This window comes from Camarhynchus parvulus, chromosome 6 (assembly GCF_901933205.1).
Source record: "Camarhynchus parvulus chromosome 6, STF_HiC, whole genome shotgun sequence".
NCBI classification, from domain to species: Eukaryota; Metazoa; Chordata; class Aves; order Passeriformes; family Thraupidae; genus Camarhynchus; species Camarhynchus parvulus.
The window spans coordinates 18,501,566-18,518,313 of record NC_044576.1 but is presented as its reverse complement, the minus strand read 5'-3'; the positions used below and the strand labels follow the sequence as shown (position 1 = coordinate 18,518,313).

The following is a 16,748-nucleotide window of genomic DNA, read 5'->3' as shown; positions in this document are numbered from 1 at the left end:
TATCCGCTTGGGTACCGGAGGGTGTGCACACCTCGCCTGGGCTCTCCTGAGCTTTGGGAAGGGCTAACTCGGGGGAAAGAATGTTAGCAGCGTTGCGGAGGAAGCTGTGGGTGAGGAGGAAAAGGACGAAAGATAACTGAAGGTGTGGTTGTCAGTATGGGGCTGCTGTACCTGGGAAGAGGCATGCTGGACCCGAGGGCCTTCCTCTGAAGCAGAGGAGGTAGGCTGGGTTTCTGAGGCGGCAGGGCAGTGCTGTGGGCTGGCCTAGATCTCTGCTGGGAATGTTCAGCCGATGCAGCAGTTAGTCACGCCGTGATAAGTTTGGATGACCTTTGTGTTGTCTTTTTGCTGAACCTGCTCAGCAGGTGTTGATCATATTGATGCCTTTCCTGGACCCCAAACCTAAACATGGAAGTCTAGGCATGGTCTAAGATACTTGTATTTAGCTCATCCTGCACCCCCAAACACAGTAATGTAATTTTCCTTCCCTCCTTTCATTGTGTGTGAGGCTGTTCTGGCTGCTTGGCTTCCCAGCCTTGAGGTACCACTCTTGCTGCTGGTGGCTGTGGAGTGACACCACAGGGCTTGGTCCTGGCTTTAAGAACAGGAGGGACTGATTTGGGCAAGCAACGAAAATCCAGTATGTTCAAACACCTACCTTGTTATCTTGGATTTGGCTGAGAGAATTATGAAATAGAGGCTCCAGTCTATGCCATGGAGGGTTTTCAGTGGACTGTTGAGTTAATCCTATCCTGAAGCAGCCATGGAAAGGACACTTTCAGTGCTGCAAGGATTTTGTCTGGATAGCTCATGGTTTTCCAAGGGGAAGTGTAAAGAATGGCTATTCCTGTTGTCCAGACCCTGTGCATTCCAGGACTGCATTTCTGATGGATGGCAATAAGAAGATAAAGTTTGGTTGCAGGAAACTTTGGTAAATGGAGACCCTATCAGATGGGTATTTGGAAATTCTCTTCTCTTAGAAAAACTGGCAATCCTTTGTAAAACTCAGTTGCATTAGAGGTGAAATTAGGCTGAACATTAGCCTCAGATTAGATTTAGGTGTTCAGTATTGAAGACACTGCACATGGTGCTCTTTCCCAAGAACTGTTGGTCACTGACCTGAATGCTTCCCTGTAACCTCTTGCAGGGTGTGTCTGTGGCTGGTTCTTCTTCTACAGCATGGGAAGGTGCTCTAGAAAAGATTGAACTTGATGTCCTGGGGCAGCCCTTGGTGGCTGCTTCCAGGATGAGTAAACTTAATTTCAGACCAGTGTCCGTCCACCCAACCAGATTTTGAGGAACTGCTAGATCCACCTTCCTGCACCTCCCTGAAAGGGCAGTGTGTCCCCACTGCTTTCTTCAGCTGGGCAGAGCCATGTGCTCTGGTTCATGGAGAATCAGTTCTAGTTCATGGTTAGCCCTGACTCTGCAGCAGGGAAAAGGCACCACTGGCGAGGTGGAAGGAGTTCAGTGCTGTGATTCTGGTTTTTCCCTCCCTCCCATTGTACATTTTGTGCAGAGTCACGCTGTCAGGTTCATCCCATGCACCTTGTCTGAATGCTGGGTGGTGCTGCAGAAGTGTGAATGAGAGCAGAGCTGAAGGGCTTTGCTGCCAGATCCTCCACAGAGGCCCTCTCCTCCTCTTTGCCTGAGCTGGAATTGTGGATCCTGCTCCCCCTCCCTTCAGAGCTGAGCCTGTGTCTGTTTGGGGTGCAGGGTTTGCTGTGCCAGTGCTGGCTCTGCCCTGCTGCTTTATGGGGTGGGCCAGGTCTGCTGTGAGTTCCCTGGGGCAGCCAGGACACTGGGATTTATAAATGATGTGGTGTGGGCAAGAGTGGCCACTCTGTGTCTTGGACTGCAAATGTCCCCAGGAGCTGAGAACTCAATTCCCAGTGGTACCACAGGTTGCTAGAGGAGGTGTGTCATTTGCATATGTTTGCATGAAGGTGGCCTTTGCATGTGTTTTCTATATTACAAGAGACAAACATGTTTTGTTTATATTGCTCTCTATCTCCCAGATTATTATCAAATGGGTTTCACTTTCCACAAGTCTTGACTGAGGAATCTGGGCTTATGCCCCCACCCAGAAACACCCACAGTGCCTGAACTCTCCTGACTTGCCCTGCAATGATGAACCCTTTGGTGTGATCTGTACCCCCTGAAATAGTCCCATAGGCAAGCACTGACATGAGGAGCTGAGGACCCAGAAGAACTTCAGCTTCTTTACTGATGGTGGCAGGAATATTTATTGAGATGGATGCAGTTGTCTTTTAAGTACAGTTTGCTGCTATTGCCAGGTTTTGAAGACAGTTGTTCTCTTTGTAGTAAGAGGGGTAACAAGCCATTAGTTAGTGTAAGGATAAGAGAATATCTGCATCTGTCCAACAGTCAGGTGCTTTTTCTCTGACATATATGTTATGGTGTTGGATTTCTTTCATTTGGGCCAGTATAGCCAGCTCCTGTCTGCTTAGATGCCAGGGTGATTTTACAAGTGAAAATTTTTTGGTTTTGCTGTTTTTTGGTATTGTGAGGAGAGGAAAATTGGTGAAACGCTATCAGAATGACAGATGATTGAACTTCAGCAAAGTTCAGTAAACAGAGAAATTATCTCCCATTTTGGGTTTTCAGGGGAAATCACCTTTGTCTCAAGTGAAATATGTAGTGCAGGTCAACAAGGAAACAGAAAATGAAATCTTAGCAAAATCAGTCATATAAAAATTGAAATCTTCCAAATTAAGGAATCCCTGAAGTGTTCTGTGTAATATATTTGTAATTTCAGTGGTCATTCACATGTACCTCAGCTTCTTCTGCAATCACCAAAATAGTGTAACACCAAAGGAAGCAGTGTAAAAATATTGCAAACCAATTGTCAGTAGTTTGTAAACCTCTCTACCTATACCAATAATCAACTGCTAAATAGAAATCTCTGGGGTTTCTACTGCATGAATTAAATCCTTCTGTGGCACTCTAAGCATATTTCTTCAGTAGTTCAATGATTTTCAGATACATTTTCTCAGCTGCATCAAGGCCCCAGAGGAAATCAAGATGTCCCCATGTAGGAAAATGCTCATGGTAAATGAGATTAGTGATCCGAGGAAGCAGCCTTGCTATGTCTTTTGGATCTGCAAATTTGTCCTGTCCACCACTCCAAACAGCAGTTGGTACCTTTATCTCCTCTATCTTGTATGCAGGAGGAGCAGTCTGTAAGACAGGGAAGAGACCTGAGTGAGTGCTGCTGTATCAAACCTTTAGAGAAAGGTTTCTGTGCAAGCACCTCTCTTTGTCTTTTGCCTCTGCACTGCCTACAGTAAAACCATAAGGATGAAGGCCATCCTCTTACTGCTCATTGCCCTAACCCCATTCCCTGCCTTGCTTGTCATCACAGAAGAAGTTAAAGAAACACAGAAGATTAAAATGGAAATTGTCTGAGATCTGAACCAAAAGCCTTAGTGCAGGATGGTTATTTGTCAGTGTGGCAAGGGACCGTGCACAAGATGTTTTGAAACTTACCCTTATTAAAGGAGAGTTCAGTTATCTTTCTTCTTGACTGCTTTTTGGGACATTTCCTAACCTTCCACATCATTGGGAATAAAGCATTGCCCATTTAAAAGTTTAAACTTCAGATGTTTAAAGACCGTATGTGTGTATGCAAGGTGTCTGAGAAGGAAGGTGTCCTTGGAATCTTTATCGACTTGCAAAATAATGTGCCACCCATGAAATAACCTGCCCTGACTCACAAAGCACTCTGCAAGTCAACTGATCTGATCAAACCTCAAAAAATAATCAGATGAGTTAAAAGTGTTGCAAGAGGATCAGAGCATTTTCAAGTGTTGACTACACAGTAAATAAAGCTCCTATAGACCAAATTTTGCCTGTTTCCTTTTTTCCATACAGGACTCTTTAGTTCTTCTCAGCAGTCTCCACTGTGCCATACTGAACCATCCCTTAAGTTTAATTTTTACAGCAAGTAGCCTCTGAAAACCAAGGTATGCATTTCCACTTTTTTTTTTCATCACCATTGTAGTGTTTAACTGAAACGCAGACTTTGAGGATTTTTGGGGAAGAGCTCTGTACTCATCCAGTCTGGGACCTGGGTTGACTCTTAGCCTTTTGGGAATGGCAGGTAAGCTGACATGTTGTTGGACACATCCCTGCATCAGTAGGGGAGGCTGCAAAAATCTGTATATGCCGTGTTTGTGAATAGACTCTGACAATCATGACTATTAGATTCAGGTGAAGCTTTACCTAAGACCACCCTTCCCTTCCTTTTGTAGCATTCAAGGTGCTAATATATGAATTTTTCTATTCTTGGTTTTTCCAGGACCCAAGGATGAGTTCTCAGAAAAATGAATTGCCTTACCTGGTTGTATTTCTTCATGTTTTCCTTACAGCCATAGTCATAAGCTTGAAATTGGTCTGCATGTTTTATCTGTTAATATTGTAACAAGGGCAGATAAAATGAGTTAAGAGACTCAGGGCAGATAAAATCAGTTAAGGGACAGAGTGCAGGAGTTGTTTTCTTGCATGTGATTGAACTCAAGTTTCCAGCAGTAGACAGGATTCCAGGGATACTGAGGAGGGATTATGGGTTAAGTGGTTTCACCACCTTTCCCCTCGCTAACATTTTCTCTTGATCTTCAACCACCATCCTTGTTGTGTTTAGTTATTAAAGCCTTGCTACCCAATCTTAATTTGCTCTTTAGTTAGCTAATGATAATTAGTAGCTCTTCGTGATGCAGGAGCATGTCAGGGCTCTCACTAGCCTGGGATACCTCCTCAAAATCCTCAACTTTTGTGTGCCTGCTTGGTCTGCTCTGGTCTGCTCACAGTAGTGGCAATGATATCTGAGGCTCTGAACTGCATACAAGCATATTGGGAGCTGAGTGTGATTGCCTTAGCATTAAACTCTTGTCTTCTGTGTTCTGTCTAAAAGGAATATCAAAATAATAAAGGGTTAACCTGTCTTACTGATAATGTGTGTGCATTCTTTTTTGATCTAAACCTCTAAGTAACTGAGGATATGATAGAAATCTGCTAGCTCATCTCTGTTTTCTGGCTCTGGGTGCTGGGTTTCTGTTCTGCATACCAGGAATTTTGGGCAGGGGATGTACAGCAGCACACATGTATTTAAGGGCTGCTTTAAGTGGCACAGTGCACTTAGGGTTCACTTAAGTTCACAGTTGACTTGATGTGTTTGGGTGATGTGTTTCTGAGCCAATGCCATCTTGTCCTAGTCTGATTTGGAGCCTAGGCAGAACAAGCTTGGGTCTGGAAGTGGCATGAGGTACCAGCAGAAGAGGCAGTTCCCCATTTTGCCATTGTGCCTGCAGAAGCATTTGTGCAGTAAACTGGTTTTGGAGGTAATCAAGGCTGCAATTAACCCTCTGGGAGATGAGTTTTAACCTAAATCCCTTCTTTGTCTGGTTCATCCCTGACTGTAAAGTTCACTTATCCCACCTGCCAAGTGCCTAGACTGTGCTTGTGTTCACTTCTGCAGCTTTCTGCACACATCTCCATCAATAAGGATGAAGGCTGGAAGCCATTAGAGCCAAGAGAGGTGTGATGTGCCCTGGGGAAATCTCAGAGCCTGGTGCCAGAGGGGAAATTTGGGGAATGATCTGGTGAGCCATGGGGAACAGGGCTCCCTCTGTGACAGGTGAGAAGATGTGATGGGCAGATTTCCAGATCTGTCACCTGTGGATTCCCCTGTTGGCTGCCAGTTGGATAAAAAGCCATACTAAGGGTGTTTATGTGTCAGCACAGCTATACCTGCTGCCAGTGAATAATGTTCTGTACCGATGTTCCAGCTGGGTAATGTCCCGTGTATGAATCTGTTCGACTCTGCAGACAAAGCAGAAGTGTTGTGAAGGCTGAGATCCAGTGCTGTGACAGAATAAAGCTGTGAAGACCCTGAGCATCATACTGCTGCATACCTCATTTTTATAGGATATTCTTCAGATATAAAAATGGAAGTTGAGGAAAGATTCACAAATACACTAGTTTACAGTAGGAATGAGTACATGGGATTTTATATCTTTGGGATAATCTTTTCAACATTCTCAACATAGAGAAAACATCATTTGAGAAGCGTGTATGGCCTTTGTTTTCCCAGTTTATATGATTTGTATAATGCTTTTAAATAATGCTGTGCATGATCAGTAGAGAAAGATTCTCTACAGTTCTCTTGGGCATAATGAAGATTTTTATGGGTACACTTGTTAAATAGTCTGAGAGATGAAAGGTGACTGGAGAGCAGACATGTGAATGGTCTGTAAGAACAAGAGGTAGCAGCCAGAGTAAAGGAATTCAATCTTTCTGCTGGGAGAAGTGTGAAGAAACAGCTTTGTGTTTTGGCTGGAAATGTTTCAATGTGTAGCAAACAAAAAGAAACCATCTCTTAATGTCCAGAGGAGTCAGATGTCTTGTTTAGGAAGGAAAATATATGAATTGTGCAAAAGAGAAAAAGATCTTTGTCCAGTTGCCCTTCAAAGCTTTTTCAGATTTACTTGTACGAAGCTTTTCTGGGAGGTGCTTACCGTGTTCATATTTTGTATCATGCCCCCGACCAGGTAGCAGAAGATATTGCCACAAACTTTCCCCAGACATGCACAGAACCGTGTTACAGGTCCTTTCATCAGCTCATTGTATTGAAGAGCTCCTTTGCAGCCAAGTAGTAACTGAGGGGAGGAAAAGTGCAAAACTTTTCTTAGCTGTTGCAAGATTATTTCATGCAGAAAACTCCCTCTTCTTTAAGTCACTCTCTCTTCTTTAATAGCCTTGCCTCTTCACAAGAGGCAAGATTGCTGAAACTGCTTGCCATCCCACTATCCTTTACAGAGTGTTCTTCCCAAGGACAGAGCACATGTTCCTCCTTCTCCTTGACACAAATGCTGGAGGTCACTATCCATCTGTTTTTAGTGAGAAAGAGTGCTGGCTGCACTGATGGCTGCAGAATATAGGAAGTCCCTTTTTGCCCTAATACCTTTTCCTGGCAGGTGCAAACTGTGCTGTGAGTGCCACTCCTAAGTAAAGAGGGATCAGACTAATGAGACAAATGGGAAGGGTGTAGAGCTGAATGATCTGTAGTCACATCATGGGTGCAGCTTGGACAGAAAGAGATGTGCTTCTGTGGTTTGACATAAAGTATAGCATGCATGATTTCCACATTCCCAGGAAATTCTGTTAAGTTGACACCTTCTGGTGTTTAATTTATCACTTGTAAAGTAAATACTTTACAAGCATAAATTATCTGCATGTCTGATAAAATTAAGATGTGAAATATTTTACTTGTGGTTTTTATTAGTGCTTAAGGCTAGATTTAGTAGACTATATTAGATTTCTTTTGTTCTGGTATTTAAAAGTTTTATTCAGAAATATTTGACTTAAATAAATAATGGTGAAGGTATGCCTGCTACCTTAAAGAAATTGCAAAAGCCATACCATGTGAAACCTTGCAGTTTAGCTCTTTGGAAAGTCTGAAGTCTGATATGCAGAATTCAATTCTAACTGAGCACCCCTTAAAAGTTCAGGTTGAGTGAGTCCAGTAGAGACAAAGCAGACAATTATGTCTTTCTCTTTAGAAGGAGAAATTCCTTACCCTGATCAGTGGCTGGGGAAGCAGTGCAATTGTTATCAGAGGACTGGTAGAATGTGTGATGGTGGTCACTGGTGCCAAAGCAAAAAATGCTTTAATCTTCTGAGGCATATCAGGATAAGTAGAAAGTGCTATGAAGCCTGCAAACTCAGAAAAAGAAGTCAAATTGATTAAGAGATGTCCACAGACCAAATAAATAAAAAAGCAGTAGGCAACAAAGCAATGAGACTAGGTTAGCTTCCAATTGGCTGTTTTCTATTTCTGTGCTGCAGACCTAAAGAGAATGCTTGATTCTTGCTTAAAACCTTTATTTGGAAGATAAAGTTCATTCTAAGGATACAAGCTCATTAGAGCAGTCCTGATACTGCTTTTGTCAGAACTGATAATTTTGTGTTAAGGCCAGTTTTGGTTGAAAAGGTATATTAATTAGATTTTTGAAATTTAAATTCTCTCTAAAGTTCCCTAAATTCAAAATAAAAAGTTTCTCAGCTTGCAGTCTCTAAAAGACTGTACATGTGTATGCTGCCATTCAGCAAAACAAAAATTATCTGAAGATTAAGAATAATTTTTTTCCTTGTAATTAAGCACATACTTGCATGAAAGTGAATTCACACATAAAGGAAGAGTATAAGGAAGACATTAAAGCAAAAAAGGTTTGTTCCATCCTGTTTTCTGAATGTGTTTACATTTCTCCACTGATGGATTTGACTGGCTGACATAATTATCTGAAGACAAAGAAGGTGGTGGTTTTGTCTGAACTGTTAATTCTGTAAAAAGACTCTTAGAATGCACATATGGGAAGAAAGGAAAATAATTTTCTAATAATGCCACTCCCCCCATTTTCTCCTCTATTTCTGAGTTTGTTTTTGTAAAAGGACAATGGTACACTGTGACATAAACCCCAGAGTCTGCTCACAGACCTTATCTATAAATCATAAACACTAACACTGACTGTTCTAACATTACCTGCAGCTGACCCTTCAGAGTGACCAATATAGTAAACATCCTTCTGTCCAGTTTTATTCATGATGAAGTTCAGCTCTGCTGGAATGTCATATTTACCTATCTCATCGAAGCTGTGGAGAGAAACACAAAAAGCTGGCAGACAATTTGACTATCACAGTGTGAGTTACTGACTGTCAGTTTTGTTCATTGCACCGAGCAGGAGCCATTGGAGGAGGAGGTTGCACACTGTGCCTGCATCCTCGCCTGAGCTGGGGAGGTGGGCAGAGGGTGCAGCTGTGCAGCCTGGCTGCCTGATGCCCTGGGCTCTGTGTGCATGAGGTGCCAGTTTCACCTGACAGCTGCAGCCCTTGGGGAACTGAATTTAATCAGGGCTTTCACCTGCAGGGGTTACAAGAAATATTTTTCTCTCAGATAACATCAGTTGTGGTAGATCAGATTTCTAGGCTGAGCTGAGCAGTCTCCTGTCCTTTCTGCACTTGGAACATGGTGTCTGGTGGGAGACTTCAAGGTGACAGATACCTCACAGTTTTGGAAACCTTTTCCCACAGAAACCAGCAAAGGTGACCTAGGTACTTCCAGCTTTGCTTCTGTGTGTGCTGATTCCAGAAGAGCCAATTCAGCTCATGCAGCCAATTCCTTCTTATAACCTCCCTCATATGCCCAGGAGTGGCTGCATCTCTGGAAAAGAGTTTGTCTAGTCTCCTTAAATGTTGCATGTCCTACTTGAAGTCGGATTATATGAAAACATGTCATGTTTTCATATAATTTAGAAGGGAATTTTTTTCATCTAGCCAGAAGGGGAAAGGTTGTGCATTCTAATAGCAACTGCCTAATCTTGCTAGTTCTCTGACAGTTGCTTTCTTCAGAAATTCTTTCTCCAAAGAGTACCTGAACTGCCAGAACTCTTTCTGGCAGGGCTTAAGGGTCTTATGTTTTAAAGACCAGGTGTCTCCTCGGCTGTTTCCCAACCAGACATCATAGCCAGCATCTGCAAGGATGAAGCCCAAGCTGTTGTTGGGCAGGTTGGCAATCCAGTGAATAGAATCTGATAAAAAACCATGATGTAGCAAGACTGCAGGCTTCTTTCCTACAACAGAAGAGATTTTCTTAAGCTGAAATAGTAATAAGTAATGTGTACTTAAATCTGGGGCGCAGAATTTGGTTTTGCTGGAGTGTTTTAACCAATATACAGAATTCAGGCCCCATTCTAGGCTGAATGACTGGGTACCCTTGGTGAGATGGAAAGGTGTGGAACTTTGCATTTGCAAAGGGGAAGGATGGGGAATCCATGTGAGAGTTGGCTCTCAGACTGTCCTTATGTCCTATATGTCATACCTGCATTGTGGCTGTTCCTTCCAGAAGGAATTCTGAAAACACCAAGAATGTATCCATCCTCTGTTGGAACTTCATATTCCTCGCTGGGGAATCCATGATATCTGATAATTTCACTCTGTGGGAAGCCAAAGGAGAATTTGTTATCATGCATTTACAGTGAAGATATTGGTGTAAGAACCGTTTGGAGGCTGCTTCTGCCCAGGAATGTGAAGCTAGCCAAGAACATGCCAGGGAGATAAATGTGGTAGCATATTGCTAGCCTTTCTCTACTGCTCTGTGTTGTACTGGTAGGGAGGGACAGGGATTCCTGCAGGAAAGCAAACCCCAGGTCTCTCTTTTTCGTGGATGATCCTCTAGCTGCTATGCTGTAGCCATGGAGGCTGGAGGATGCAAACAGCAGCTAGAGGAGTTGGGATGGGTTTCTGTGGAGTGGTTTGTGTACTCTACTTAATGCCTAATATCTACTTAATGCCAAATGGTAGTAATTTGCCGCAGTAATTTGCTGTAGCTGTGGCACTCAAACACTACACAGATTTATAAGAGTATCAGGATGCAGTAAAGTCTTCATCAGACCTGCTTAGATGGTAGTTGTCTGGAATTTGATTTCCTATTACGGGGCAAAGTGAGTGACTAACATTTTGGGAGATAGTTTATCCTGTTTTGCAAGGGTGACACTGGTCTGTATGATGATATTCTGCCTTGGAATGTGGTCAAACCACTCAAATAATGTCCTGTTTTGCAAACTATCAGTGGTAGGCTGAGAAAGAGCATCATGTATTCCTGTTGGTGTTGAATTATGCTAAAACAGGTCTGACACATCAACCCCAAATTAGCATCCCGATAATGAGATAAAGAGCTGGTAAAGATAAACTGCTAAGCCAACCTGCAGGCAGAAGGTTGGTAGTCAATCACTTTATACTTTCACTGCCCAGTCCACTTTCATATGATTAAGTTCTCCTAATATATCCCTTCCTGGAGTTTGTATGAAGATTTCTCCTTTGGGTTGGGATGCCCCTCAAAGTTACTCCTAGAGGCTGAGCAAAAGAGATTTTGTCCACAGTTGTTGGTATGGGTGAGGGTGAGTTACATCAATCTCAACTTTAATAATTGTTTCTTTTTGCTAGCTTGAATACAATTGCTTTTATATGATTGCTTTGATATAATGCACTGTGCTATATTACCTTATACCAATACTTTTAGCTACTTTTCTGTATAGTAAAAAATTCTGATTAGGTTATTTTTGTCTAATCATTAATTATAATAGATCATTCTATTTTATATAAATATATCTGGTTTGCCATGGTTAGTCCTGCAGGACAAAGTTGTAGAATGGTTCAATCACACCTTTATAATTCCTTAGCCTTCAGCAGTGAGAGTCAGAGGCTGAGACTGGATTCAGCTGCACCCAAGCTCCTCTTTGAGAAGGAGTTTAGAAATCAAAGGGGGTCCCTTCAGCACCTCACAACTCAACAGGAGGGCTTCTCTAATGAACCTTGTCTGAAGCTCCCACTCTCCCCACAACAAGGTTGTACCTTTCCAGTCAGTAAACATGCAGCAGTATCTCTGTCTGATCCACAGTGAATCCTTGCCAAAATGAGGTTAAGCAAGCCACGGAGGGTGGATCTCTTATTTCAGACTCACAGCACCACCTATTACACTGCTGCCACAGTGAGGAAATCTTTCATTTAGTGCAAGGGTTTTGTTTTGAGAATCTGTTGTTTGAAGGAGGAGTATAAGCACCCTTTCCACTGTACTAGGCAAAGAGGTTGTTGCAGAAGATCAGGCCTTGAGACTAGAAGCCAGCCTTTGTTTCCAGTGCAAAGGAATTCTTCTCTCTAGCTCAGACTGTTTGGCTAGGAGCATCAACATTTCCTCTAGGTCTGTGGTGCTGGAGGAACCCCTTTGAAGGGAACTGACTTTAGCCTCCTGATAGGCACTGTTAGTCAGTGGTGGTGGTAGTGGGAGAGATGCTTTAGAAAGAAAGGAAAGAAGGTGACCCAACTTACAACATTCATGAAGCATTCCGGGTTGCGGCGCTTGCAGTGGCTTGTGTCAACACCTGCAGTGGAGGCTGCTGTGAATCCTGCTGAAAAGGCAATTCCCTGGGAGCAGAGCAGCAGGAGCAGGCACCACATCTTGGGGCTGTGTGGAAGAGCACGTGCTCTTTGTTCATTAGAAAGAGTGTGGTGTGAAATTCCACAGGAGGACCCAAGAGCGGAGTCTCCTGAGGTTGCCCAAGGTCTGTTCCCCAGGGGCTGACAGAATAAGTACCTGTGTAAAGGAAGGATTGTCTACAGATTTTCCTGTTTAATATGGATTACAAATGAGTCAAAGGCTCCAGGATGAGAAGGAACCAACCTGGGGGCCTGTGTTTGTATGACATTGATGCTAGTTTGTGATGAGTACCTTCCTTTCTCTCTACATATGGCCTTTTCTATTGTAAATCTGTCTTTCTTGGAGAAAAGGCTGAATCTTCCTGGATTTTAGGCATTGTGTGGTGCTCACAGTAAAGCTTGTCTGAGCAGAAATTGTAGTGCTCTCTGTGTATTTAATGCCCTGCTTTTTGGTTGTAGCCACCTTTTAATTAGCATGGATGGAACAGGTCATAAACCCAGAGTGTTTTATCTGAATCACCATGGGGAAGATCATTAAGGTTTTGGAGTTTGGAAAGGACAGGTAAAATTTCTTTTATTTGTTTCCTCTGAATTTCTTTAGGAGGGAGGGAGTGAGTGGGTTGTCAATTATCTTCATTTTTCATTAAATCTATTGTATCCCTTGAGAGACAACAACATTTGGATTAAGCCAGAATTGGAATATTATAGACAGATGGGTAGATATAATATAAAAGTTATATATAATTATATATTATTAGAATATATATACAGTGTAATATTATATTTTTAATATTGAAATCCAAACTCATTGTGGCCTATCCACTTTGTAGGAGAACACTCCAATTCTTCTGTCAATACAACAGAAGTCCTCCTACCTGTGTGCTCTGGAAGCACAGTTTCAGAGTAAATATTCCACTGCTTTCTGCTATTTTATTTAGTTCGAACAAAAGTAAAAACCACATTCCTCTTTTTCTGCATGTGGAGCATTGTTTGGGAAAAAAACTGAAAAGTTCCGCGTAAGTCACAGTTTCTACTAAAGATGAATCTATGCGGTAGCTAAATTATCACCTTTTTTATGGTGTGCAAATTTCTCTGTACTGTACTGAATATGAAAGCTTTGTAAATCAGACATAATGCACCAATCAACTGCAAGGCCTGGCACACAGCTGTCTCATTAATTTCAATGACCAAGTCATAGGGGCTTTGAACAATAATCTAGTCTTTTTATGCAACAAAACAATGCCAAAGAGTGATATTTACCATGGCAAACTGGAAATAACTGAAATCTTTTAAAAAGAAAAAAAAGGTAGAGGAAGATGCCTGAAAGATACATTCAAAAATGTCATTTCTGGAGGGTTTTGATATTAATGAAAACAAACCTTAAACCTTCTAGAAATTCATCAGTGTACTCTTGAGAGACTTCTATGGCTTTCACATAGACTATTAATGGGACAGAGAGACACCAGAGGCTAGCAGGTGTCGGAATCTCTGGGTTAACTTACAGGGAAAACTCAAATGCTTTTGCATCTATAAGATTTATTTAATTTATGTACATGTTTTCAAGGCTGAGATTTCCATGCATCCACAGTAACATCCCTAGGGGGAAAAAAGACAAGGAGAAGAAAAGAAACCATCATTTACTCCTTTTTCCCATCTGCATGGGCCAAAGGCCTTTTCCTCTCCCCCTCTGGCACACCTGCCCTTTGATGCACAGCAGTCAGGAGGGATGGCAGGCTGGCTGCTCTGAGAACCAGCTGCACAGAACCAGGACAGCACATCTGCATGGAGACAGGCAAGGGAGAAAGACAGCATGGATGCATAGGAACAAACTCACCTCTGGTTTGGCTCCTGTGCTTGCCCCTTCTGCTGCAGTTCCTGGTCAGTCTCCTGCTGATTCACTGCCAGAAGCTTGTGCCAATAAAAGGAGCAGCAGTAGAGTTCTGTGTGAGATCTGCATTCATAGGACAGCATGTTTAGGTGCTGCTTGTTTGGCAGTATTTAAGGAGTGGAGTTTTTCCATGATAAATAGCACCGTTGCATGAATTCTGAAAGACCGAATTGCACCATGGATCTGGTGAGGTAAAGAGGCATCTAACCTGTTATTAGAATATTTATGATGAACTTGGTTATTCTTGTTCCCCGAGGCTGTGGCAGATCTTTATCTGTACTGCTACCTGTCTTACTAAGTGCTGTAACTACTATATTTTGGGATAAAAAGGAGGAAGGATCTATCTTTCTCAAAACTTTATAGCTGTGAATATGATCTCTGCTGCTGAGGGTAGTACAAAAGCTGTTTTGGTCGCTGGTTCCACACCAGTTGCTTGTTTTCTGAATTGCTGATTGCCCGGGACAATCCTTCTTTGTTAGATAATCTTAGAATAAAACCAGAAGTTATTTGAAAGGTGTGAACCCCACAATATACAAAAAAGAGTTTGCTCCGAATTACCCAGCTTCTGTAGGGATTCTCAGGATCTAAATTAAGTTTGAAAACATTGTTTAAACTTCGAGTCAAGAGAGGGTGCTAACACTAATTCTTACTATTTCCAAGCCACCTCCATAACTCTGTGAACCCAATACATTAGAAACCCCTGCCTAACCACCCAATTAATTGAAGTCAGCCTGGGGGGCTTGATATTCACTGAAACTGGCCTGGCTTCTTGATGCCGCAAATTCTTTGAAACGTGGGTGCTAATGATATGCTGCCTTGCCTGGGAAAGTTAATGGAGTAAGTACTTGTTAGTAAACACAACCTACCTGAGAGTCACCAAAGAAACAATTCTGCTCTATGAAGTAGGGCACAGTCTGTGGAAAAGCCAAAGGGGGATTTCTCAATGAAAAGCATCACAGGTCAGCAGGTCTGATACCCCCACTTATTGAGAAATATTGAAGACTTTATTCTACTCCCAGATTACAACATCCCACATTTTTTATTTTATAGAATTGCCAGCTGGGAATGATCTGCAACATTTTACCTATATCACCTTGTGGTGGCATATAGGATGTATGGTATATTTTCTGATATTGTTGATGGGAACCAAGTGAAGAGCAAAAGATATGTTAGCCCATCTTAAAAGGGAAAAGAGAATGAAAGTAATGCATATAAAGAGAGAATAAAACCCACAAAGCCTAGAAACAGAAACTTCCCAGGATGGGCTGCCGTTACATAGAGAGCCAGGGAAGCTGAGATAGAAAGTATTCTGTTTTAAAATGCTGTGTCAAAACTGAAGTCCAGGTGGTCAGGCCTGGAGCTGGACTTAGCATGAGCTCAGTTTAGTGTTACAAAATACAGGCTCTGGTCCATGCCATGGAGGGGTTTCTTTGTGTTTGCTGGGTCTGTTGAGTCAATCCTGTCCTGCAGCACAGCTGCAAGGGACACTTGCAGGGATGCTGTACAAGTGGTTAACAATCTTCTGAGGGAAAAGGTAAGGTGTCAGTGTGCCTCTTGTGCAGACACTGGCCATTCCAGGACTGCATTTCTCAGGAATGTGCATTTGGGAGGACTGCTCTGCACACATGACTCCAACAAGCCACAGGTTCCTTTCCTGAGAGTAACATGGCTTGTGGGATTTGTGGCAATACAAATTCTAGTGCTTGGAATTTAAAGAGACAAATGATCTTCTGTGACTTTTATTGAATATGCTGTTCTTAAATTATTGATATCTAGTTTAAAAAATAGTTTACCTTATTAGTGCCCTAGTGAAGGCTCTTATGAAAAATACTTAGTTCCCTTCTGGCTCACATGAAACTTTTGAAGTATTGTTGAATTCTGTCAGGAAGTAAGAATCATCTTTCCTTCACAGACTGGATAGGGGACAGTTTGCCTATGCACTATCTCAGCACCCTTTGGAGAAAAAACCCTTATTCATAAAAAAAAAAAAAAGTTTTTCAGGATTCTAATCTTCATTTACAAGTATGGCAAAAAGCATTGAAGCAATAGGTTAGTCAAAAGTGAACCTGTGACTATATACATTTGCATGAGTTTCATATTTCATCATGGTTGGGCTGTTCTTCAGCTGAAGCTCTGACCAAAGTAGTCACTTCAGTGCTTTTCAAGAGGACCTGGGATGTGATGCTGGATTAAATGGTAATTTACACGGTCTTGGGAAAAGTAAATGTTGCCTGAAGCTATTGCTCTGCTTTGGAGAGGATGGGCTTTTTTCTTTTTTCTTTTTTTTTCTCTTGGTTTGTTTGTTGGGGTTTTTATAATACTTTTTTAGATTATCAAAGATTTATTTATTTTTGTTAGAAAGAGATTAATTAAACTACTATGTTGTTTTATGTAGCATCTTAGTGATTCAATATTTCTTTCAACAGGTTGTAGTTTATAGATTCCAACAAGCTGGTCAGTAGATGCAGGAGGATGTGAATATCTTAGGATCTTGATGTGAAGAAGATCTTAATGAAATACTGGTGAGGAAGACCTTTTCACCTTTGAGGTGTTACTCACTCTTCCATGTCCTTAGTCCAACATGATATCCACCACATGCTTGAAGACCAGTGTGTTGTCACAGGTAGGTGTTATACCTGCATCTGTTCCCTGCTGTCACAGACTTCTTTTATGAAAAATCCTTTCTTTAGGATTTTTCCTCCTGAGAAGCTGAGAGGCCTCACGAACAAAATGTAAACAATGGTTATCTGCTGCTGTGGAATGCAACAGGTGGATCTTTGATTAGCCCATGTTAGATGTTTCTAAGTAATGCTAGATGTTTCTAAGTAATGGTCAATCACAGCCCAGCTGT

General features: G+C 42.0%; 1 protein-coding gene across 1 annotated transcript; it reads right to left on the bottom strand.

Annotated features, from left to right (window-relative positions):
* Positions 1 to 2,967: 2,967 nt before the first annotated feature.
* LOC115905039 (lysosomal acid lipase/cholesteryl ester hydrolase-like) lies at positions 2,968 to 12,030 on the bottom strand. Its single transcript, XM_030951088.1, has 9 exons — positions 11,902 to 12,030; positions 9,896 to 10,010; positions 9,449 to 9,647; positions 8,561 to 8,670; positions 7,598 to 7,734; positions 6,537 to 6,677; positions 5,770 to 5,841; positions 4,361 to 4,429; positions 2,968 to 3,201 (listed from the first exon to the last, which is right to left on the bottom strand). Exons 1-9 carry the CDS (start codon positions 12,028 to 12,030, stop codon positions 2,968 to 2,970), a joined length of 1,206 nt encoding a protein of 401 aa, XP_030806948.1.
* Positions 12,031 to 16,748: the final 4,718 nt, after the last annotated feature.

Coding starts and splice junctions, on each gene's coding strand:
- LOC115905039 (XM_030951088.1), bottom strand. CDS start 12,030: ATGTGGTGCCTGCTCCTGCTGCTCTGCTCCCAGGGAATTGCCTTTTCA. Junction 7,735..8,560: donor CTCTGAAGGGTCAGCTGCAG/GTAATGTTAGAA, acceptor CTGAGTTTGCAG/GCTTCATAGCACTTTCTACT. Junction 6,678..7,597: donor TTCCCCAGCCACTGATCAGG/GTAAGGAATTTC, acceptor TCCTCCCCTCAG/TTACTACTTGGCTGCAAAGG.